This window comes from Lissotriton vulgaris, chromosome 10 (assembly GCF_964263255.1).
Source record: "Lissotriton vulgaris chromosome 10, aLisVul1.2, whole genome shotgun sequence".
Taxonomy (NCBI): Eukaryota; Metazoa; Chordata; class Amphibia; order Caudata; family Salamandridae; genus Lissotriton; species Lissotriton vulgaris.
This window is the reverse complement of record NC_141698.1, coordinates 737,590,073-737,616,548: the sequence shown is the minus strand read 5'-3', so window position 1 is coordinate 737,616,548 and position 26,476 is coordinate 737,590,073. Positions and strand designations below refer to the sequence as shown.

General features: G+C 46.2%; 1 protein-coding gene across 2 annotated transcripts in view; it reads right to left on the bottom strand.

The window, feature by feature from the left end:
- Window positions 1–26,476, bottom strand: part of ODAD2 (outer dynein arm docking complex subunit 2) — a 1,227,385-nt gene that overhangs the window by 344,536 nt on the left and 856,373 nt on the right. For both annotated transcript variants that reach the window (XM_086941603.1, XM_086941602.1), the window contains exon 11: window positions 23,208–23,354. In XM_086941603.1, coding sequence (XP_086797729.1) covers window positions 23,208–23,354 — 147 coding nt within the window. The remainder of the gene's footprint in view (window positions 1–23,207; window positions 23,355–26,476) is intronic.

The following is a 26,476-nucleotide window of genomic DNA, read 5'->3' as shown; positions in this document are numbered from 1 at the left end:
AAAGGTTGCTACCGGAGCCATGCATTTGGTGAAAACCCTGGCAACTGATTTTAAACCGAAGGGAAGCACCCTGATTTGGTAATGCCACCTCAAACCTGAGAAAACTTTGATGCTTGGGGTGAATGGGAATGTGGAAATAAGCATCGAGAAGGTCAATGGAAGGCAGATAATCCCTTTTCTCCATAAGAAGAAGGATTTCCTATAGAGAGCGCATCTGTAAGGGCTCATTTTGATGAACTTGTTCAGCAACCGGAGGTCCGTGACCTGCCTCCATTTTTCTGTTTTTTTCTTGATAAGGAAGAATTGATAATAAAACCTCTGATTGCACTCTTTGTCTTGCCTTGATATGGGTTGGTTGAGTGCTTTTACGATTGTATTTTGCTAAATAGAGCGGTGCTCCTTATTTACCTGAGCTGCAGCCAGGTGAGGTGAGGCGCCATCCCCACAGAAATTGGGTGAGTGATATCATGTCAATTAAATTGTGTATACATGATCACAAGAAGATCACTACTAAAGAGTGTATTCTATGACATATTTGTTTGTTTTTCTCTTTTTCGTTCCTCGTTCACACGACTATTTTAGATTGTGGTGGAGAATCAACACCTGATAAACAGGTGATATTTTTCCTTTTTTTCTTCTTCACATAGTTATATACAGCAGTAGCAACATCAAGGTCCTGATGAATGCATAGGATCATTTCCATCTATATGCAGAAACATGTCGACCACTTGCTGAGTAGATATTATGTTAAATCTACTTCTTTTAAACTACTCACTTGTTTTTAAAACTTAGGGGTCTGAGAGAAACCATTAAAATTATCAATTCGACTTAGTTCCACCTAATTTTATTCACCTCACTTACTTTCACTTGCACTGCTTTTTTTCAGTTGTAAATACCACACCAACACCATACTGACACCACTCACTGACAAACTAACATCAGTCTCCTTACTCACACAGTCTCCACTTTCCAACTGGTGCGACTGTCTTCATACTAACTCCTGGGCAAGGAGAACCCAAATGATGTAATAGTGGTGGTACAGAACGACAACTGATGGGGGGAAAAATTCCTACCTGGATTGTATGTTATATGTAAGAGTGTTTGAATGGTGTCCACATATAACTGTTTTCAATTCACAATTTAATTTGGTTGTCGTGTGATGGTCAGTCTGAGAGCAAAACATGGTTGTGACTCCTGGATACCTTTTGTTGTAATTAGTACTGTTTGAAGGGTACCATCTCTATGGCATGTTTGGAAAGGAGATCTGGTAGAGAATGAAGTTGGAATGTCCGTGGTAGGGTAATCGGTGGATGCTGAATGAATTCCAAGATGTGACCATGTTGAAAGATATCTAACACCCATTTGTCTGCTGAGATGGACTTCCATTTTTGCAAGAAGTTTGAGATGGTTGGACCGAATTGTTATGAAACTGCAGTGGCAGATGCCTGGTAAAGCTCATTGGCTTCTGTTGGAGTCTTGTGATCTTCCAGCAGATTGCTGCCTCTTACATCCTGTAGGCCGCGAAAAGCACTGCGCAGTATTGGATCTGAAGGATTGACTGCACGGTTGGTGAGTGTTTTGTGAATAATGCTCGAAACCACTGTTGCAATTGTGGTGTAGATGTATGTTGCCCTCAATCTCTGCCTCGAAAGGACTGAAAGCAGTGTTACTGAAGCATGACTAGAGATATAGCCATGTCCGCTTTGATGGATTTTAGAGCTTCATCTATGTGTTTGCCGAACTCTCCATCGAAAGGCATATCTAAAACCTTAGCATGTAACTCGGGATGAAAGGTAGTCATCTTTAGCCAACCCTGATGTTTCAGCACTGTTGCTCCTGCCATCTGATGAAAGGTGGTAGAAGAAACATACATAGCGATCTCTATAAGTTCAGCAGACCCTCATTTCCCTTCAGACAATATCTTTAGATTCCTCCATCTTATCCTCAGGAAGATGTTCCAGCAATGAGAAAAAGTCTGACCACATCTGCCAGTCATACATTCCAAGATGGCCATTGCATTGGAAGCTTTAATGGAGGTAGCCGCCAGAGCAGAAAACCTCTTTCCAATGTTATTGGGTCAGCGACCTTACTTATTGGGGGGAGCAGTACACTGGGAAGCAAGGTTTTTGGCCCTTCTCCGTGCAGTCTGCATAACTAAAGAGTCTGGCCTAGGATGACCAATGAGGCATGTGGGCAAGTTGTCTGGGGCCTTGTATTTCTTGTCCCGCTTTGGTATCGCCACTGGAATGGAAGCTGGTGTCTTCATCATTTTGAGGCCTTCCTGCCACGAATAATCAACTATGGGAATAGCTCTGATTGAACACTGAGTGCTTGGTCATACACAAAACATTCAGTCTGTTTAGCCGGCATAGACAGATCAAAGCCGTTGGATACCTACTCCAATAGGTCATGAAAGTCACCTATGTCAGCAGGTGAAGAATCTGCAGAAGGTGGGATAGGAGATGATGGCATGGGAGCTATATAATCATCCCAGTCATCATGAGGATCCACATCAGTATGGATTTCTCCTTTCTCTACCTGTTGCCGATTCACATTCTGAATGTCCTCAGTGATGACAATTGAAGGAGGTAAAATGTTATCCCTGGTGGATTTGGGTTTCTTTGTCCTTCTACGTCATGAGGGGTCTGCTGAGGTGGCAGAAGACGTTGAGGAGCATTCGCTTCTGGAAAACACCTGTAATAATCATTGATCATATGACGCAAGTCCGCTACCAACAAAACAGGAACATTCACAGATGGTTCCCTAAAGTTACGAGGTTTTTCTCTGTCATCATAGGGGTAACACACAAATATTCTCCTCCCAAGTTAGATGAGGGTCATTGTCCTCAATGCACAAGTTACTTACCTTTGGTAACAATATATCTGTAAGAAACAGTAGTTAGTGTTAGAATTCTTACCTTAGAATATCCCCAGGTGTCAGACTGGATCCGGAAAGTTTGGCGTAGCAGCACCCTTACGCGTCTGTAGGCGTCGTTTGCGGCTCCGCGTGCGTCGTCTGCGTCGTGATCGCCGGATGACGTCGTCGGAGTACTTAGACGCTGCCCTCGCGCGCTGACATCAGTTCTTGTACATAGCTTTCTGCGCCAGGAACGCAGAGCCATGCCAGAGACCGACACTGGTTTCATGAAACTAGGGCCCTCAAGGGGGGATACCTTAACCCTAGATATTGGTTCGCAGAACGAGGAGGATGGGTGGGGCGGTAAGGAATCTAACACTAACTACTGTTTCTTACAGATATATCGTTACCAAAGGTAAGTAACTTGTGCATCTGAAAGAAACAGGTTAGTGTTAGATTCCTTACCTTAGAATAGATACCCCAGCAATACCAACCCCGGTGGTGGGTCTGCGAACCAAGATCACACCAGAAAGTCCTGGAGAATGGAACGGCTGAAAAAGCCATCTCTCAGGACTTGGCTGTCAGGAAGTAGTGTCTCGCAAACGTGTGCAGCGAAGCCCACCTAGCTGCCTGACAGATGTCCTGCAAGGGGACTTCCCGACCCAGGGCAGTAGTAGCCGCCGTGGCCTGAGTGGAATGGGCCCTCAGCCCAACAGGAGGCTCCTTCTTTGCCAAGGAGTAACAGACCTTGATGCACAACATGGCCCACCGAGAGATGGTCGGCTTGTGCACCGCCCGTCCCATCTTAGCGCCCACGTAAACAACAAAGAGCTAGTCTTCCAACCGGAACTGGCGTGTAGATAGAACGAGAGCGCACGTTTTGGGTCCAGATGGGGGAGCCTCTCTTCCTCTTTCGGGGATGCGGAGGCAGAAAGAAGGTGGGAAAGGTGATGGACTGCCCAATATGAAAGGCTGTAACCTCCTTGGGCAGGAAAGAAGGACGAGTTCTCAAGACAACTTTGTCCGGATGGACAGAGAGGAAAGGAGGCTTAGAAGATAGAGCCTGGAACTCACTCACTCTCCTGGCAGAGGTGATGGCAACCAGGAATGCAGTCTTAATTGTCAGAAGACGAAGAGGGCAATTGTGAAGTGGCTTGAAAGGAGAGCACATCAAATAGGTCAGAACAAGGTTCAAGTCCCACTGAGGCATCACAAAAGCAATAGGAGGAAACATGTGTGTGATACCTTTCAAGAAACTATTTACAACCGGGGACTTGAAAAGAGAAGGCTGATCAGGAAGCCTCAAGAAGGCTGAAATGGCACAGAGGTAGAATTTAATAGTGCCCAGAGCAGAGCCCTGCTGGGCAAGAGAAAGAAGAAAGAGGAGAACCTCTGAAAGGGGGGCAGAAAGTGGATCCACAGCCTTTGCTGTGCACCATGCCACAAATTTGTTCCACCTGCAGGTGTATACCGATTTTGTGGAGGGACGCCTGGCTGCCAGAATCACATCACAGACTTCAGGAGGCAAGTCAAATGGCCTCAATTGTCGCCGCTCAATCTCCAAATATTTAGGTGGAGACTGGACAGGTTCGGGTGGAGGACCGTCCCCTGCTGCTGAGACAGAAGGTCCTCCTGAAGAGGCAGACGAATCGGGGGATCAAATGACATGCTGAGTAGCTCGGGAAACCAGTAGATTCGTGCCCAGTCCGGAGCCACAAGGATAACTTGGGCCCGGTCTCACCTGATCGTCTTCAGCACTCTGGGTAGAAGTGGTATAGGTGGAAAGGCGTACAACAGACCGCAGCTCCACTCGTGACGAAAAGCGTCTCCTAGCGAGTGCCGCCTTTGAAATTCCAACGCGCAGAACTGATGACATTGCGCGTTCTCTTCTGTGGCAAATAGATCTAACCAAGGCTCTCCCCACTGCCAAAAGAGACCTTGCGCCACGTCTGAGTTCAGACGCCATTTGTGATCCATGTTCATTCAAAGAAAGGGTTTTTAACATACAGAGTGTATTGGGCGCTCTGCCTAAAGTGTATGCAATGCTTGTAGAAGCTGTAGGGATGGCTGTGGTGCAATTGGCGAGCGGAAAAGGCCCTATAACCGCTCCAATAGTATGTCAGAATTACCAAACATACATAAGTACAAATATACAGAAATGCCTATGCACACACACTAAATGTCATTTACAGTCGTGTCACAGTGTAGACACACAATAGATTATAGCCAAGGACAACACTACATAATCGAATTTCCTGGCGCTTGTTGCTGTGGTTTCAGATTTTATTGGTTCCACAACCAGCGGACACATGTTTCATCGCGTTAGGAAGAGTGTGTTTGCGACTCCTCAGGGCTGCGGTACGAAAACCGAAATATGAAAGGTCGCTCCACCGGTGATAATTCTGCCCCGGCGGGGCTTGTGACCATATGCGAAGAGTGTCTTCATAGAAGTGCCAAATGAGACAGTGGGTCCAGTGGATATGGTTCACAAGGGAGTGTTTCCTCGTTGTTCAGCTGCGTTTGAGCGCGAGTCTCAATGGATATCGCACTTAAAACGTGTAGCTCAGTGCGGTGTGCTCGGGATGTTTAGACAATAGTGACCTGGAGCGGATAACTCCAAAATGTATGCGTTATTTGAGCAAAAGTGTAGCGTTGCTGATCTGTCTTCTCACGGGTCGCCGTGTTCCAAATCTGGACGAATTTGTGATCCATCAGCTGAGTTCCTCCGCCCTGTTGAACCACCAGGATAATGCCCTGGTGTTCCAGCCACGGCCAGAGGCGCAGAGCCTCCTAACAAAGGGTCCATGACCCCACCCGCCCTGTTTTTTTGCAGTACCACATGGCGGTGGTGTTGTCCGTGAACACCTGCACTACACTTTCACGGACAGAGGGAAGGAATGCTTTCAGTGCAAGCCGGATCGCCGCAGCTCCAGAAGGTCTGATCTCTGCCTCTCCTATGTGGCCCTCCATCCCAGGAGGGACGCATCCGTCACTACTACGTGCTCCGGTTGGGGTAAGGAGAGGTATCTGCAGCTGACCCAATCGCGGTTAGTGAGCCACCACTGCAATTGTCTCGCAGTGCCCTCCGAGATCTGAACGTGGTCGGACAGATTGCCCTAATGCTGGGCCCACTGAAACTTCAGGTCCTACTGCAGAGCCCGTATCCGCCACCTGGTGTGATGCATCAGAAGGATGCAGAAGGCCATCAGCCCCAGAGGCCGCAGCATCAACCTGACCGAGACTCGGGATAAAGGCTGAAAGATCGGAATCAGAGCCTGAATTTCCTGAACCCGCTTTTCAGGAGGATAAACCCGAAACTGCGCCAAATCCAGAAGAGGAGCTTCTGAGAGGGGCGGGCACAGGTGCAACTTCGGCACATTGATGTAGAACCCCAGCAGGTGCAGGAGGTCGGCCGTAGTCTGGAGGTGGCTGATGACTGTCTGGGGCGAGCCCGCCTTCAACAATCAGTCGTCGAGATAGGGGAAGACTGGAACCCCTGATCTGCACAGATGAGCTGCGACCACTGCCATCACTTTCGTGAACACCCGAGAGGCGCTGGTAAGGCCAAAGAGGAGGACGGTAAACTGAAAGTGCTTGTGGCCTACCGTGAACCGCAGATAACGCCGGTGGGCCGGCAGGACGGGGATATGGAAATAAGTGTCCAGCCAGTCCAACGCTACCATCCAGTCTCCAGGGTCTAGGGCAGCTAAGACCTGAGCTAAAGTCAGCATCTTGAACTTCTCCTTTCGGAGGAAGCCGTTGATGCTCCCGAGGTCCAAGATAGGGTGTAGGCCTCCTTTGCCCTTCTTGGGTACCAGAAAGTAGTGGGAGTAGCAGCCACGTCCTACTTCTGGCCAAGGAACGTGCTCGATGGCCAAGAGGGTCTTAACTTCCTCCTGCAGAAGTTGCAAGTGATCCCCCGACAAGCAGGGGGCACTGCGGTGGCATGGCTGGAGGGGTCACCTTGAAGGGGAGGGAGTAGCCCCTTCGGAGATTTGCAGCACCCACCTATCCGACATGATGGTACGCCAGTGAAGGAGGTGATGGCAGACCCTGCCCCCCACTGGCGTAGTATAGGCCTGGAAGCTCGGACTAGGAAGGCTTTGAGGCAGATGCTGCAGGAGCGGGTGTGGACTGACCTAGCCGTTGTCCCCCGGCACCGCCACGGTGGTTACCACGTCCGCTTTGAGGTTGGTTCTGTGGCCTATGGCTGGCTGAACGTGTGGGGGTGCCCCTCCCGTGGCCACGAAAGGGGTGAAAAGCAGAAGTTTGCTCACGCTGGTCCGACAGGCCCAAGGACTTGGCCGTAGCCCTGGAGTCCTTGAAACATTCTAGCGCACTGTCGGCTTTGTACCCGAAAAGGTGACGCCCATCAAAGGGCATGTCCATGAGCGTGGCCTGGACATCCCCTGAAAATTTGGCAGACCTCAGCCAGGCATGACGGCGAGCCGCCACCCTCGTTGCAGTCGCCCTACCCAGCGAGTCCGTGGTGTCAAGTCCACACCATATGGAATAGCGTGCAGCATCCCGCCCTTCTGCTAGGGCTTGGGTAAGCTTTGCCTGGACCTCCACCGGGCATTGCGGCAGCACCTCCGCAACTGTATCCCACAGAGAGTGGGTGTAACGGCCCAAAAGGCAGGCGTGTTGACAGACCGCAGACCCAAACTCAGTGAGGAGAACAATTTCTTCTGAAACTGATCGTACCTTTTGGATTCCCGATCCGGAGGAGCGGTCGGGAATGCGGTCTTGGATGTAGAGGCCCGGATCACCAGACTCTCGGGGGTGGGGTGGGTGGACAGAAAGCAGGGGTCACCCGGAGCCAGGCAGTGGCGTCGGGCCACGTTCCGATCTACAGGGAGGCCTGTAGAGGGCTTGGACCAAGTGCCCAACAGAACATCAGTGAGGGCTTCATTGAACGGCAGTAGAGGCTCCGAGGAGCTTGCCTGCGGTTTGAGCACCTCAGTGAGGAGATTTGTCCTCACCCCGCGACAGGGAGCTCAAAAGCCAAGGCCTTGGCTGCCTTGGTCAGCACCACGCTATAAGCAGCAGCCTCCTCCGAAGCCACGGAGGGAGGAGAGATGAATCCAGTGTCAGGAGAAGTGTCTGGACCACTGGCCTCCCCCAGCTCATCTGCCCAGTCCTGGCTCAAACGGCACTGCTGTGCCAGAGGGTCCTCAGACTCCTCCCAGTTCCCCCCTTCATCCATGTCCTGAAATTCAGGCAAAAATGACGGAGCTGGGTTATAGATGAATTGCTCACCCATCGACGTCGGAGTCAGCGCTGAAAGGCGCCGCACCGGTGTCAGACCCGGAATGGGGCTGAACTTTTTCAGCAATACTTGCATTCCCTGGGTTTGTGGTCATGGTAGAGGCAATAAAGACACTGTTTGTGGGGGTGTTCAGAAAAGAGTCTACACTTCCCACAGGTCTTATAGGGCCTCAACAACCCTTTTTTATGCTCTGGCATTTTGAAAAGACGCAAATTCAAAGTACCTTGTCTGAAGCTGGAGGTCAAAAGTTGAAGAAACAAATGTCACTGAGCAGAGCTCAGAGAGATTCCATATCACACGACGTACTGTAAGAAATCTCTGGTGTGGTGACTCTATGGGGTGGGTTACTCTAAGGTCTCTGCTGTGATTAGCTGGACTTTGGATGTTCTAAAAGCAGGTTGAAAGGTTGCTAAATTGACTTTTCTTTTCTATGGAGGTCTTTGGTAATGTATTCAGTACTGCTATTTCTACTGTTACCATGGAACTTCCACCATGACGACGGGAAAGATTCAAACATGTGAATCTATAAAAGATACAATATTCGAGAACCTCCGTTCCTTAGTTGTCACAAGCCCCGTGTCTCTGATGCAGGTTGTGGGGAATATTTTTTTTTATACCTTGTAACCTGATGTGTAGATGTTCTTCTCATCTTTTCCACTCCCTTTTGCGCACCCTTACAGAGTTCTAAGCTCTTCCATTATGTTTTTTTGTCTCTTTATTCCAGAATTTATTCTGGTTATTTTGAATTACTTACATCCTCTGAGCAATTTCACCATCATTGCTGGCTGTTGCTTTATGAGTGTCAGCTGCCCCCCTACAGATCTGTGTTCGTATGGGCTCACTAAGGTATGCCTCTTATGACTCTCTAGTTGGGCACAATATTTTTTCACCATTTATCTGCTGTGTGCCCTCAGTTTTGAACTCATATGTGTGGTCTTCTGTTACTACAGTCAGTTATACAGTTACACACTTTTTGGATCCGTAATTATGAGGACACACTGCATGACTACTCAGTATTTTCCTTGTTCTTCCTCTCTATCTGGAATCCCAACCTAGGGCCTAAGGAATCTTTTTAGACTAGTTAGTGCTCCCCGTTACTTTCCAGGCCTGTATGGCCTTTTCCTACAAGGCAATTTCTTTCCTTACTTTCATGTATCCTGCACATACCCTGTGGTGGTGTTCTCTCTTTGAATGTCCTTGCCTTCACTGCATTCTCACTTTACACATATCTATGGTGCTATAGGTCACAGAATCCTTGGTCCAAGTACACCTTTTTATTCTTTATGTAGCAAGTGTTTTTATTTTCTATTCTTGAGCCTTCATTTTGGAATTCTATTCTTCCCAAAGGCTTCACTCTGGGACATGGTATCACCCTCCTCAACCCCTTTTTGGTTAGCTCTTAATTCCCTTTGCGCCTTGAAGAACAAGTTACTTACCTTCGGTAACGCTTTTTCTGGTAGATACTATATCTGCCTGTGGATTCCTCACCTTGTGAATATCCCCTTGCGTCAGCAACATTCGGAAATTCTTTTTGTAGCCTCGCGCCGACGTGGACTTGGACGTCATAGAGACACGGCATCGGACGCGACTCCGCTGACGTCACCGACGCCTACAATAGGCCCACGCCGGCGTGATGACATCAGTTCCGCCCTTTTTTCCATGCCATCGAGGCACACGGACGGACCAATGACAGTAGAAACATACAAAGTATACACAGTACACAATAGCCAAGGAGAAACACACAGTGTGAAGCGATGAAAACATCTCCTTAACATCACAATAAATATACATTACAATACAGTAACTCTGGTAAAGAAGAGTGGACAACGGGGAGGCGGGTGGGACAGTGAGGAATCCACAGGCAGATATAGTATCTACCAGAAAAAGCGTTACCGAAGGTAAGTAACTTGTTCTTCTGATAGATACATCTGCCGTGTGGATTCCTCACCTTTTGAATAGAGTCCCACAGCAGTCCCCACTCCCGGAGGAGGGTGTCCACTCTTCTAAACCAGGAAATCCTGAAGGACAGAGCGCGCAAAGTGGCCGTCCCTCCTCACCTCAGTGTCCAAGCAGTAATGCTTTGCGAAGGTGTGGAGGGAAGACCAAGTTGCCGCCCTACAAATGTCCTCTACAGGAACACCTCTAGCCAATGCTGAGGTAGACGACCTAGCTCTAGTAGAATGAGCCCTTATACCCTCTGGAGGATCCTTACCGGCCAAAGAGTAGCAGATCTTTATACAGAGGACGATCCATCTCGATAAAGTTCTTTTATGGACCGCTCTTCCTCTCTTGCAGCCAGCAAAGCCAATGAAGAGCTGGTCATCCAACCGACAGTCCTTAGTTCTGTCCAAATAAAAAGACACGACCCTCTTAGGGTCCAGACGGTGTAACCTCTCCTCCTCCTTGGAAGGATGTGGGGGAGGATAAAAGGTAGGGAGGGTAATGGATTGACCAAGGTGGAAAGGAGTCACCACCTTAGGAAGAAAAGCAGCCCTGGTCCTAAGAACCATCCGATCAGCATGAATGGTCAAGAAAGGGTGCTTGGAACTAAGAGCTTGAAGCTCACTTACCCTCCTTGCCGAGGTTATTGCAACGAGGAAGACCACCTTAAGAGTTAAAAGCCTCATAGGACATTTATGAAGAGGCTCAAAGGGAGCACCCATCAGAAAGGTCAAAACAAGATTTTAGTCCCACTGAGGCACAATAAAAGGAGTAGGAGGGAACTTATTTGTGAGGCCCTTAAAAAACTTAAAAACTACACGAGACTTAAAAAGAGACGGCTGGTCAGGCAAACAGAGAAAAGCCGACAGCGCCAAAAGATAGCCCTTAACCGTGGCAACAGCAAGCCCTTGCTGCGCCAGAGAAAGGGCAAACTGGAGAACATCAGACAAACGGGCTCTCAAAGGGTCAATAGAATTCCCACCACACCAAGTGACAAATTTAGACCACCTATACGAATAGACAGATTTAGTGGAGTCACGCCTGGCTGACAAGATGACATCCACCACATCAGGTGTGAGAGAAAAGGAAATCAGGTTGCCCCGTTCAATCTCCAGGCATGAAGGTGCAATGTCTGGAGGTGGGGGTGTAGAACCTGCACCTCCATCTGAGAGAGGAGGTCTGCCCTGAGAGGGAGACGGAGCGGCGGGTGAGAGGAGAGGTGGAGAAGATCGGTATACCACACCCTTCTTGGCCAATCCGGGGCGACCAATATGACTTGGGCCCGGTCCTGGCGAACCTTCCTCAGAACCCGAGGAATCAAAGGTATGGGAGGAAACGCGTAAAGGAGCTGATTTCCCCAACTCAACTGAAACGCGTCCCCCAAGGCTCCTTGCATCGGATACTGGAGACTGCAGAAGGAGGGGCAGTGAGCATTCTCGCGAGTAGCGAACAGGTCCACCTGAGGAGTCCCCCACGTCCGAAAGACGTAACGCACCACCTCTGGGTGAAGCCTCCACTCGTGGTTGGCAGAGAACTGCCGACTGAGAACGTCTGCACGAACGTTCAGAACTCCAGCCAGATGATTTGCCATCAGACAAATCTGGTGGTCCTGAACCCAGGACCAGAGGCGCAGAGCCTCTCTGCAGAGACACTGCGACCCCACTCCCCCCTGCTTGTTGATGTACCACATCGCGGTCGTGTTGTCCGTCAGGACTTGGATCGACCGACCACGAAGGGAAGGGAGGAAGGCCTTGAGCGCCAGATGTATCGCCCGCAATTCTAGAAGGTTGATGTGAAGCAACCTTTCCTCTGGAGACCAAAGACCCTTGACCTCCAGGTCCCCCAGATGAGCACCCCACCCTAGAGTGGATGCATCCGTAATCACTGTGGCCACCGGAGGAGGCAGCTGAAAAGGCTTCCCCTGAGACAGGTTGCCTTCCACGCCCCACCAAGACAAATCCGCTGCAGCTTCTCTGGAGATCCTCACTGACTCCCTGAGATCTCCGTTGTGCTGATACCACTGACTGCGGAGGCACCACTGGAGCGCCATCATGTGCCAGCGTGCATGGTTGACCAACAGAATGCAAGAAGCCATCAGACCGAGCAGGTGAAGGACCTTCAGGACTGGTACTGCCGCTCCATTGAAAAACAAAGGAATCATTTCCTGTATGTCGCGAATCCTTTGAGGAGGAGGGAATGCACGACATACAGTTGTGTCCAGTACTTCACCTATGAACAGGTTGCGCTGGGAGGGCACCAGGTGAGATTTGGGTACATTTATCGAAAAACCCAACCTGAACAACAACTGGGTTGTCTCCCGCAGATGATGGAGCACTCTCTCGGCCGACTCTGCTTTGATCAGCCAGTCGTCCAGATAAGGGAATACAGGAATCCCCGACCTTCTGAGATGCGCTGCCACCACTGCCATCACCTTTGTGAAGACTCGAGGCGCAGTAGTAAGCCCAAATGGAAGGACCGCAAACTGATAGTGCTGCGATCCCTCCGTAAAACGGAGATACTCCCTGTGGGACTTCAGGATGGGGATGTGAAAGTACGCATCCTGCAAGTCGAGCGACACCATCCAGTCTTCTTCCAGCAGTGCCTGAAGAACCTGTGCAAGGGTGAGCATCTTGAATTTCTCCCGTTTCAGATAAAAATTCAAGTTCCTGAGATCCAAAATTGGACGAAGCCTGCCATCCTTCTTGGGGATCAGAAAATACCGGGAGTAGCATCCCTGACCTTTTTCCTGCTCCGGGACCACCTCTATCGCACCCTTCCTCAACAGAGTTTGAACTTCCTCCTGTAGGAGTAGCAGATGTTCCTCTGAGCAATATCCCTGGCAAGGAGGGTAATTGGGAGGGAATTCCGGAAAGGGAAGGGCATACCCATTTTCTACGAGATTGAGAACCCAAAGATCTGATGTAACCGATTCCCAATCCCGTAGAAAGTGGGTAAGCCGACCCCCCACCGGACCCACATGATCCTGGATGGCGGATCTAGGGCTGCTTTTCTGTGGCTGGGGGGTTGGAGGAGGTGGAGGAGGAAGAGGCCTGACGCCCTTGAGGACGCGCCCTTTGCCTTCCCCTGTATGACTTATACAAGGTATTTTGTTGCTGCTGCTGCTGCTGCTGACCTTGTCTAAATGTACGAAAAGAAGAGCGTCCAAAGCCTCTGAATTTCCTGGCCGTAGAACCTCTTACTTGTAGACCAAGAGATCTAGCAGTCGTCCTGCTGTCCTTAAACCTCTCCAAGGCCGAATCTGCCTTTTTGCCAAAGAGTCCTGTTCCATCAAAAGGCAGATCTAACAAAGCAGACTGCACATCAGCAGACAAATCTGAGGATTTTAACCAAGCTGAACGCCTTGTGGCAACAGCAGTGCCCATGATCCTTGCCACAGAATCTGCAGTATAAAGGCCGCTCTGAATAACCTGATGAGCTGCCGCCTGAGTGTCGGATAAAACTTCCTCAAAGTCACCTCTGCAGTCTTCAGGAACCTTTGGGATCAACGTACGTACAGAGTCCATAAGAGCGTGGATATATCTTCCCATAAGGCAAGTGGCATTTGTTGATTTTAACGCCATACTCGCGGAAGAGAAAGTTTTCTTGGCCACTTGATCCTGCTTTTTAGCTTCCTTGTCACCAGGAACTTGGGGAAAAGCACCTACTGACTTCTTAGAACATGCCGCTTGGATCACCAAACTTTCAGGAGAAGGGTGTGTCGACAAAAAGGCAGGGTCCTCAGGAGCCACTCTATACCTCCGAGCCACACCTTTCGAGACAGCAGGAGAAGAAAGAGGCTTCTTCCACACCTCCATGATGGGATCAGTCAAAGCATCATTAAAAGGGAGCAATGGCTCCACAGCTGAGCTCGGAGAATGAAGAACCTCAGTAGGCAGATTCGATTTAAATTCCACAGTTGGAAATTTTAAACCTAAAAGTCCTTCTGCTTTTTTCATCACCACGTGATATGGCTGAACATCCTTAGACGGCATATCAGAACCTGATGGCAAGAACCACTCTGGAGAAAACTCAAGACCACTAGCCTCTGCTAGATCCTCGAAACAATTTTCATCCAGCTCACCTTCTTCCAAGTCAGAATGAGACTCACAATACCTCTGCTCTTCCAGTAGACGTTGAGCCTCCCTTCTAGACCTCTGCTTTGCACGGAGTGCAGCCGGATCCACTGCCGACCCCGACGGCGCCGGAGCCGACATCGGAATCGAATCCGAAGGCTTAGAAGGATGTTCCAAAGATTTGCTTGGAGCGGGCGACATCGGCGTCGACCTCGGTGGAGCCTGGTACTGCCACAGCGGGGTCGGAGCCAGCAAAAACGGCATGAAAGGTGCCGGGGCATATGAATGAGGCACCCCCAAATTAAATGCCATTGGACCCATAGGACCCGAAGGCGCTCCAGAGGGGTACCAAGACTTTGAGAAAACATAATACATAGCGTTAAGAAACGCTGAAGGATCCTGACCTGGAGCTGGAAAAGGTGGATGCTCAGGTCGACCTCGAGGTAGATTCGAATCTGTCTCAACAACAGGAGTCGATCCCTCAACCTCCACAGGAACCTCCTCTTCCTCTTTCTGTGCCGGAGACGGAGTCTGATCGGGTGCCGGAGCCAGAGCCGGTGAATGTACTGGTGACTCCGAAGGCGAAGCCTCGCCCTCCTGATCCGAAATCTCTTGTGGAGGAATTACCTTGGATCTAATCTTCTTGAGTGATCTCGACCTCGAGCCAGACTTATCACCTGAATGACGTCGGGACTCATGTCTCCTCTTCTTATGCTTCCTTCATGACCTCGAAGCATGATCCGAGGAAGACCTCGAAGCCGACGCCTCCCGAGACCTCGACCTCGACTTCTTCGAATGGGATTTCGAAGATTTCCTTTCCTTATCGGCCTTCAGCTTAGCCACAAGAAGCTTAGACTCCCTTTCTCGCAGGGCCTTTGGATTCATTTTTTGACACGACGAACACTCATCCACGTCGTGGTCGGAGCTCAAACACCAAATACAGTCCTGGTGTGGATCCGTAACGGATATCATTTTTCCACATTCCCTGCAGGGCTTAAAACCCGTCTTCTTTGTCGACATATTAGCGATCAAAGTGGCAAGAGAACAGATTAAAACGAAGAAATACAGCTACAGAGTAAATAGAAGCTACAGAGTATCCCAAAACCGTTAGCGTCGACGACGCGGAAAAAAGGGAACTGATGTCATCACGCCGGCGTGGGCCTATTGTAGGCGTCGGTGACGTCAGCGGAGTCGCGTGCGATGCCGTGTCTCTATGACGTCCAAGTCCACGTCGGCGCGAGGCTACAAAAAGAATTTCCGAATGTTGATGACGCAAGGGGATATTCACAAGGTGAGGAATCCACACGGCAGATTGTATCTATCAGAAGAAGGTGTGACATTCCCTTGGTTCTCACCAAAACGTGCATCAGCGCTTACCTACACAAGGACCTGTAAAATTGATTGATATAATATTGAAATCAAATGATTATTGTTCTAAGCTTATATTATAACTATTTGTGAGGTTGAATGTTGTCTATTTTACCTCCCTTTCCTTATTCTTGGTGATCCACAGCCACCTATGAGATAGTCATATAAAAGTGATTACCATTAAACAAATCGGATGCTTGTACACAACTGAATGTCAAATGTGATTTGGATGTTGGTCCTTGTTATTCCTAAAGCTGTTGTTAATTGTATTATGTTTTGCCGTTTAATAGTTGATGTAATGGGATAAATGCAGCTTTGAGTGTGATGTATGAGTCTGACTGAAAGCATGAATGCACCTGGGGTGTGAGTAGGGACATTTTCAGAGTGGCTGTTCATGTCTATTATTATGTAAAAGTATTGTCTTTTTTCTTACTGTTTTTCATGTATACTTTTGTGATCCCACGGGACATTACCAAAATGTACTCTATTTGAGGTTTTTCTGCATGTTCACATAAGTAAAGGAGGACTTTGAATAAATTGAAATTGTTTTTTGATATAAAAGTTTTTGAATTGCATTCTCGTTTTCTTTGAATCACTAGGCTCTATTGCGACTCATTAGAGACTCAGACTTTTGATGAGATATCCTTTAGCTTACTATTTGTGTGAGGCAGGTTGTTTCTGTTTAGAATTTTGGTCCGATTACCCCTGTCCCCTGCCTCACTAATTTAGTTCTAGGGGCCTCCTTTTTGTTTTGGAGGCAAATAGGCCAGTATGCTACAACAGGTTTCAACTAAGTTTTAGACTAGGGGGACAACATTGCAGTGATGACACCTGCTTTTAGCCCTTCAGTAAAACAATATAAAGAGAAGCGAAGATATTCTGTCCGATATCTCGTTATCACTAAAACAAAAAGAAACACTGGGGCAGATCTACGAGAAACTAACGCAGAGCGGTGCCGCAAGTAATTTTGCTGCGCCGCACTGTGTTGGTTTAGAAGCACAGGGATGCAACATATTTACAACAATATGTTGAATCTATGTGCTTCCCCCTCCACTAGTGGACAAACTTCTGGCATGCGCCGGCGCAGGCACCCTTGTTCCATGGTTCAAGGATGCCTGCTTCGTTCGGAGAATGTTTTTGTGCAGGAAAGCACCTTCCTGCACAAAAACAATGAATTTGGGTGATTTCCTCTTCCAATGTGTGCTGTAGAATGCATCACGCAATCAAAGAGGATAAAAACGAGGAGAAATTAAAATATTTCTCCTCGTTGCACCTTGCTACGCCACCCCTAGGGTGGCGTAGCATTCTGATGCATTTCCAGACTTATGATTTCTCGTTAATTTGGAAATGCATCAGTGGACATTGGTGTTGCGTGGAAACACCCAAAGCAAAACCCATGTCATGCCCCTAACACACAAAATGTTGCGTGAACAGGGGTGATATTTACAAGCACAGGTAAAGTCATGCAGGGTGACCGTACCTGTTCTTGTAAATATCACATAGCAGGCTGCGCCACCGGTGCGTCACGCAACGTGATGCACCGGTGGCACAAGGGGCTTGTAAATCCGCCCCACTGATTTTAGCAAATTACTTTTGTATGACCTAAGATCATCACTACTACATAACGTTATTTTGCAAGACTTGGTTTGAGCCTTTCACATGAGAACTGCCTACTTTCTGCAGTCTCTGCTATTCCTGGAGTTTAGTCTGAACAAGAGCTAGGCCGGGAACAAAACAACGAGAAGACAGAACAAATGCCCACTATTTACCAAGGAGTGTAATTTGTAAAGGCAGATGAAGCAACCAATAAAAAACAGTGGGCGTTGTTCAATATTCACAGAAGGAATACAGCAAGTCTCGCAGAGCACCACATCCGCGCTGACTCTAGGCTCGACCTAAAAAGTCAATTTTGAGGCAGTGCAATCTGCAAAAGTATTTGGAGAGATATTAGAGAATTGGAGGAAGATATTTCATATACAAGTTCCTTTCTCCACCCTGAATATTATTTTCAGCACAATAATGGTATAAATATTTAAATTTACAATATAAACCTATTTTTGTGTCCATTATTGGAGAACAGGAGCAGGCATGTGAGGAAGCCCTCCTTGCTTCCACACAAATCTGCACCAGGATCTCTTGAGGGCAACAGTCCCATAAAAGTACAGTCTCAACCTAGGTCTCATAGGTCTCAGAATGTTGAATAAGGTAGCTGTAGAAGATCCACACACTTGGCTTTGCCTCCACAGTTCCTATATTGTGATAGAGAATTAATTGCCTCCCATAACTTTGAGTCAACAGATAACAAACTTCACTTTGACAGGCAACTGCTGGTGCAGCACAACAAATACCTTGCTGGTGACTGAAACAAGTTGCATATCAATAAACAAAAGTGATTTAACATTATTTGTTGGTTTTCAAAGGATACTACTTATACTCTGCCTACTTTGCTGGCTCCCTTGCAACTCCAGAACAACCAGACCGTATACACTATTATATTTCCAGTCTAACAGACATCACACAAAAATGTAACTTATCTAGACTGCGAAATAGTCATGCCAAGAAGTATAGTCCAGCAGCATTGTTTACTGAGGTCCCTGAAAGGCAATTAATACTAAATATGTTGGAGCTATTCCTTAGGTTTCCATTTTGTAAATTAATATATCCAGTATCTCTATAATTGTTGTAGTTTAAGATTATAGTCAGGGAGAAGGAGCGGACGTGCATAGGTGTACGGCGAGGGATCTTATTTGACGCAAGTGTGACTGCAGGGGTCCCTGAACCCTCCTCCCATGGGGCACTAAAGACCCTTCATTGGGGTTACCGCAGAACTACAACGTTTGAGTATTGGCAGACACTGGTCGCCCGAACAAAGGGTCAATATCTAGTGTCATATTGAATAAACAGGAGCCCGTCTTTCGTCCTGAAGAATGCCACAGACTCAATGAGCCATAGGCAGAAACATGTAGACGTCGATCATAGTGGTGATGGGGTAATAGTTTCCCTAACCCCGACATTCCAGTATTTTAATAGCAAGGAGTACAGCCTACAATTAAACGGTTTTGGGATACTCAAAAAAAAAAAAAAGAAACGCTGAAGGATCCTGACCTGGAGCTGGAAAAGGTGGATGCTCAGGTCGACCTCGAGGTAGATTCGAATCTGTCTCAACAACAGGAGTCGATCCCTCAACCTCCACAGGAACCTCCTCTTCCTCTTTCTGTGCCGGAGACGGAGTCTGATCGGGTGCCGGAGCCAGAGCCGGTGAATGTACTGGTGACTCCGAAGGCGAAGCCTCGCCCTCCTGATTCGAAATCTCTTGTGGAGGAATTACCTTGGATCTAATCTTCTTGAGTGATCTCGACCTCGAGCCAGACTTATCACCTGAATGACGTCGGGACTCATGTCTCCTCTTCTTATGCTTCCTTCATGACCTCGAAGCATGATCCGAGGAAGACCTCGAAGCCGACGCCTCCCGAGACCTCGACCTCGACTTCTTCGAATGGGATTTCGAAGATTTCCTTTCCTTATCGGCCTTCAGCTTAGCCACAAGAAGCTTAGACTCCCTTTCTCGCAGGGCCTTTGGATTCATTTTTTGACACGACGAACACTCATCCACGTCGTGGTCGGAGCTCAAACACCAAATACAGTCCTGGTGTGGATCCGTAACGGATATCATTTTTCCACATTCCCTGCAGGGCTTAAAACCCGTCTTCTTTGTCGACATATTAGCGATCAAAGTGGCAAGAGAACAGATTAAAACGAAGAAATACAGCTACAGAGTAAATAGAAGCTACAGAGTATCCCAAAACCGTTAGCGTCGACGACGCGGAAAAAAGGGAACTGATGTCATCACGCCGGCGTGGGCCTATTGTAGGCGTCGGTGACGTCAGCGGAGTCGCGTGCGATGCCGTGTCTCTATGACGTCCAAGTCCACGTCGGCGCGAGGCTACAAAAAGAATTTCCGAATGTTGATGACGCAAGGGGATATTCACAAGGTGAGGAATCCACACGGCAGATTGTATCTATCAGAAGAAGGTGTGACATTCCCTTGGTTCTCACCAAAACGTGCATCAGCGCTTACCTACACAAGGACCTGTAAAATTGATTGATATAATATTGAAATCAAATGATTATTGTTCTAAGCTTATATTATAACTATTTGTGAGGTTGAATGTTGTCTATTTTACCTCCCTTTCCTTATTCTTGGTGATCCACAGCCACCTATGAGATAGTCATATAAAAGTGATTACCATTAAACAAATCGGATGCTTGTACACAACTGAATGTCAAATGTGATTTGGATGTTGGTCCTTGTTATTCCTAAAGCTGTTGTTAATTGTATTATGTTTTGCCGTTTAATAGTTGATGTAATGGGATAAATGCAGCTTTGAGTGTGATGTATGAGTCTGACTGAAAGCATGAATGCACCTGGGGTGTGAGTAGGGACATTTTCAGAGTGACTGTTCATGTCTATTATTATGTAAAAGTATTGTCTTTTTTCTTACTGTTTTTCATGTATACTTTTGTGATCCCACGGGACATTACCAAAATGTACTCTATTTGAGGTTTTTCTGCATGTTCACATAAGTAAAGGAGGACTTTGAATAAATTGAAATTGTTTTTTGATATAAAAGTTTTTGAATTGCATTCTCGTTTTCTTTGAATCACTAGGCTCTATTGCGACTCATTAGAGACTCAGACTTTTGATGAGATATCCTTTAGCTTACTATTTGTGTGAGGCAGGTTGTTTCTGTTTAGAATTTTGGTCCGATTACCCCTGTCCCCTGCCTCACTAATTTAGTTCTAGGGGCCTCCTTTTTGTTTTGGAGGCAAATAGGCCAGTATGCTACAACAGGTTTCAACTAAGTTTTAGACTAGGGGGACAACATTGCAGTGATGACACCTGCTTTTAGCCCTTCAGTAAAACAATATAAAGAGAAGCGAAGATATTCTGTCCGATATCTCGTTATCACTAAAACAAAAAGAAACACTGGGGCAGATCTACGAGAAACTAACGCAGAGCGGTGCCGCAAGTAATTTTGCTGCGCCGCACTGTGTTGGTTTAGAAGCACAGGGATGCAACATATTTACAACAATATGTTGAATCTATGTGCTTCCCCCTCCACTAGTGGACAAACTTCTGGCATGCGCCGGCGCAGGCACCCTTGTTCCATGGTTCAAGGATGCCTGCTTCGTTCGGAGAATGTTTTTGTGCAGGAAAGCACCTTCCTGCACAAAAACAATGAATTTGGGTGATTTCCTCTTCCAATGTGTGCTGTAGAATGCATCACGCAATCAAAGAGGATAAAAACGAGGAGAAATTAAAATATTTCTCCTCGTTGCACCTTGCTACGCCACCCCTAGGGTGGCGTAGCATTCTGATGCATTTCCAGACTTATGATTTCTCGTTAATTTGGAAATGCATCAGTGGACATTGGTGTTGCGTGGAAACACCCAAAGCAAAACCCATGTCATGCCCCTAACACACAAAATGTTGCGTGAACAGGGGTGATATTTACAAGCACAGGTAAAGTCATGCAGGGTGACCGTACCTGTTCTTGTAAATATCACATAGCAGGCTGCGCCACCGGTGCGTCACGCAACGTGATGCACCGGTGGCACAAGGGGCTTGTAAATCCGCCCCACTGATTTTAGCAAATTACTTTTGTATGACCTAAGATCATCACTACTACATAACGTTATTTTGCAAGACTTGGTTTGAGCCTTTCACATGAGAACTGCCTACTTTCTGCAGTCTCTGCTATTCCTGGAGTTTAGTCTGAACAAGAGCTAGGCCGGGAACAAAACAACGAGAAGACAGAACAAATGCCCACTATTTACCAAGGAGTGTAATTTGTAAAGGCAGATGAAGCAACCAATAAAAAACAGTGGGCGTTGTTCAATATTCACAGAAGGAATACAGCAAGTCTCGCAGAGCACCACATCCGCGCTGACTCTAGGCTCGACCTAAAAAGTCAATTTTGAGGCAGTGCAATCTGCAAAAGTATTTGGAGAGATATTAGAGAATTGGAGGAAGATATTTCATATACAAGTTCCTTTCTCCACCCTGAATATTATTTTCAGCACAATAATGGTATAAATATTTAAATTTACAATATAAACCTATTTTTGTGTCCATTATTGGAGAACAGGAGCAGGCATGTGAGGAAGCCCTCCTTGCTTCCACACAAATCTGCACCAGGATCTCTTGAGGGCAACAGTCCCATAAAAGTACAGTCTCAACCTAGGTCTCATAGGTCTCAGAATGTTGAATAAGGTAGCTGTAGAAGATCCACACACTTGGCTTTGCCTCCACAGTTCCTATATTGTGATAGAGAATTAATTGCCTCCCATAACTTTGAGTCAACAGATAACAAACTTCACTTTGACAGGCAACTGCTGGTGCAGCACAACAAATACCTTGCTGGTGACTGAAACAAGTTGCATATCAATAAACAAAAGTGATTTAACATTATTTGTTGGTTTTCAAAGGATACTACTTATACTCTGCCTACTTTGCTGGCTCCCTTGCAACTCCAGAACAACCAGACCGTATACACTATTATATTTCCAGTCTAACAGACATCACACAAAAATGTAACTTATCTAGACTGCGAAATAGTCATGCCAAGAAGTATAGTCCAGCAGCATTGTTTACTGAGGTCCCTGAAAGGCAATTAATACTAAATATGTTGGAGCTATTCCTTAGGTTTCCATTTTGTAAATTAATATATCCAGTATCTCTATAATTGTTGTAGTTTAAGATTATAGTCAGGGAGAAGGAGCGGACGTGCATAGGTGTACGGCGAGGGATCTTATTTGACGCAAGTGTGACTGCAGGGGTCCCTGAACCCTCCTCCCATGGGGCACTAAAGACCCTTCATTGGGGTTACCGCAGAACTACAACGTTTGAGTATTGGCAGACACTGGTCGCCCGAACAAAGGGTCAATATCTAGTGTCATATTGAATAAACAGGAGCCCGTCTTTCGTCCTGAAGAATGCCACAGACTCAATGAGCCATAGGCAGAAACATGTAGACGTCGATCATAGTGGTGATGGGGTAATAGTTTCCCTAACCCCGACATTCCAGTATTTTAATAGCAAGGAGTACAGCCTACAATTAAATGTGGTTTGGGGTACAACATTGTTTTTTAATTCACTATTCCCGTGTGCCCACACTCTAATGAATTGAAGTGCCTTAGGGTCTTCAGGTATAGGCCCGCTTTTTATCAAACCGGGTTTTTAAAGAGTGCAGGCTGCTTATGATAAAGTATGACACCTGGTGGTTTGTGAGGACAGCCCTTCACAATTTTTGATGTTTCCAGAACTCCAATTATAGAGTGGTTGTATGGACGCAGTAACTCGGTGTAAGTAACCACAACTTTAGGGTAGTTTCTACAGTGTGTACACTACCTATGAAAATACTGCATGCCAGAAACCCCAAAATATTATGTTTCTCAAAATTTCAAAACTTAGAGTGCTGGTAATTAAAGAATAACGTATCACAAATGAGGGAAAGGGAAATGAACACTGCAATTATTTATTTTTTACTTTTAAGTATATTTCTGTGGAATGTGCTTCGAAGCATGCTCGACAATCAGACAGGGTCGAATATAAGAAAAGCAGTATGTACTTTTTGGAAAATGCATTCGTACACGCTTCATGTTTTAAGTCAAATCAATTTTTACCAAAACATACATACCATGCATTTGACGTCGTCAGTATCAAGCAGATTGATGAGCACTTCAAGACCCCCAACATCTCTGATGGCTAGCTGGCACGTTTCCAGAGCCAAGTTGAAATCTCTCATTGAGCACAGTGCTATTACAGTAGCTGTCGGATTGCCACCCTGAAGAAAACAATAAGATGATTTGCTTAATTATTCAAAGACAGAAAGTTACACTAATGATTAGATCAACACTTCCGAAGTTTGCAAAGAACCATGACCAGACTTTTGGCATTCCTGAACATTCTTGACTGCATTTAAGTAAACTAGACGGGGGAATATTTCTATTTTTTAGGTGGAAGTTGTTTATCATCCTAATTAGATTTTACTTTTGGCACTGTTCACCACAAAGAAATATTGGATATATTGTAAAATATTCCTACAACCGAAATCCTCCAAAAACACTAAATTCACTTTCACTAAAAAAAAAATAGTGAAAAATTACCTTTAAAAGGAAATGTTTGCCCCTTTCGAGGCACAAAAATCAAGCGGTTTCCTTTTGAAATGAAAAATGTCGTCACTTCACAAATCATTGTATGATTACATGGAGACAGCCCTTCTGTGTTTGAAACAGAATGTAGGTTTTCTGATTCACAATAACTCATAAATCAACTAAATACGCAGCCTTCATATAGTATGAAGCTGTACAAAAAGGACTGTCTTCTGTCTGAGGCCTACTGACAACTACAGGTGTTAGAAAAAAAGCTGCTCCTTCCTTCGGCAGAAAATAAAAGTGTGTAGTTGTTTCCTGTGAAAAACCCTTAAATATGCGCACACAGATGGTGTCATGACTAGCATATCTTTTTATGGCTGCTAAACTGCACCAAGAGCAAGTATTTTTCCTGGTCCTCAAGAATTTTAGGCAGATACATACATCTTTACAAAAAAAAGAGTTTATTCACTAATTAAATCATCTCTTCCTACGAGTTTCAGTGTCAAGTTATTTCTCCATTGCTATCAATGCATCACATAGACATGGTGATTTAAACAGCCCTCTTGGTTAAATAGCATCACTAAAACCTACCTATCTCAATGGTGAGGTTGCTCAAATTCTGAATAACCTACACATATTTAGGTTTATAGTTTGTTTTGTAAGGTAGATTGAATTCTAGATCTTATTTAAGGTAGGGTCAGCTGCACTAGACGCATTTCTCAACACCGACCAAAGTTATGAAATAAGCAATTTGAGAATATATAGAATCTTAACCTGATCAGGGTTTGGATATCAAACTGTACTGACACTTTTTAGGTCTCTGCTCTAGACCGCACATGTACTGTCTTGAAAGAGAAATGTTGTATTTACTTTGTGGGCTTCGGCCCACTCATAGGCTTCCCATTTGCTGGCACCATCATCGCTATTCTATCCTTTCTCCCTATTTGTCCATGACATGCGTGCCTCATGCCTCTTCTTTTATTTAGCCCTCCCCGAGAGCAGGGACCAATTACTACTATCCACCCACATCTCACATTTAAGGACTATTTTAGGAACTTCTTTTTTTCTTGTTTAACACCCCTTTTCAGGAGTGCTTGTGTTTCACTTGCTCTGAGTGCCATTGTAAACAGGGCTGTAAACCATGTCTGTATCTAGTCACATTGCTGGGCATTCAAAGACTTAAATAAAATGTCTGACGCTGTTTTCAGAGGTCACCTGTTCCATGCCCCAGCCCCCTATCGCTTTGCTACTTGGTATAAAATTAGAAAACATCTTGGCTTGCAGCTGTTCCTCCAGCTGTTGCTTTTGCTCTCATGAGAGCTTAAATTAGGGCTTCAAACAGAGCTTCTTCTTCGAAGGTCAGTACTATGCTTCTTTGTCTGAACTTTTCGCTGCTACGAAGTACAGCAGGCAGGCTGCCATCACACCTACCACTGCAAGGGGGTAGGATGCTGGTAGAATACTATGCCTCTCATCATCACTAGGCGGCTTTGATTCCTTCCCTGTTCCCCAGCCCACCTATTGCATGCCCACACCCTGCCATGTTGAGATTGGCTCAGAAGGTTCTGTCCGCAAACCAATCCCTCTATTGCAGTCTCGCTCTTGCCACACACTCTGATCTCCCTAGTAGTTCTTGTCTAGCTGCTGCATTCTATTGCATTCTCACTGCTGATCCTTTGACTTCTTTATGGCAGTTCTCTTCCTGTATTATTACTTCTCAATGGCAGTTTACACCAGGACACTCTTCACAATAGCAGTCCTGCAGTTGCTCTTCACGGTAGTGCCACCCACCGTTCACCTCCATTTAAGAAACATGCACATGGTCTACCCCATCTGCACTCACTCAAGAAGTGATACCAATGCCGGGGTTTATAGCCGTGATTACTCAAAGGGCTAACAGTGCATCAGCTGCGGGCACTTGAGTGCTGCATATGCCTGTAGAACACTTACAATGTGGCTAAGCAATGCTGAAATACATTAACACTGACAAAGCTAGTAGATCTCAAATAGCCGAGACCTATTGACTTTGCCAGTGCTCATTTTAATTGCTTTTAGGATAATTATTCTAATCCTATTAGCACATGTGTAATACAGAACAGCATCTCATCAAACAATGTTTCCTCCCCCACTAGAATGCTTGTAGTCCAAAGTACAATATTAAGCTCAGCAGCCATGCCTCATCCATTACTTCAGTACTACTGGCCTCAATGCAAACATTTGCCTACCAAGGGAGAATCTATAAGAGAGGTACATGCAGATATGGGCAAACCATTTCTTGAAAGATTCCCACATGAAAGTCCTCATGAACTTTTATGTCCACACATTACAGGTCAATATTATTTTTTAATTTGTTTACAGTGGTAACTCGCAAGACTTAGCTCCAATAGCTAATAACATTGTTTCTGAAACAGCAACGGACACCCCTTGTCAACCTTTCTTTCCTTTGATGGCATGCATAATATTCTGTTCCGTCATAGACCATTTCATGATGTCCTGAAGCCATCTTTAGGGATTGAGTACTCTGTGTCTTTCCACCCCAAAGCTATGTGACTATTAGCAATTAACAGAAGAAAACAGGGTAGTCCCTCTTGCTTACTCAAGAAAAGGGGATAGCGCTTGCTTGTATAATGCCACTACAACTCATGAGATCTTAACAATTGAAGCCACTCATAACAGTTTGTAACAAATTATAAAAATCAACAATTCAAATAAAATATCTTAGTAATTTATTAAAAGAATTTTTTACAATGTCAAACATCAGATAACTGTGCCACAATAGAACATTAAAAAAGAGTGTCAGCATCATGCGAAA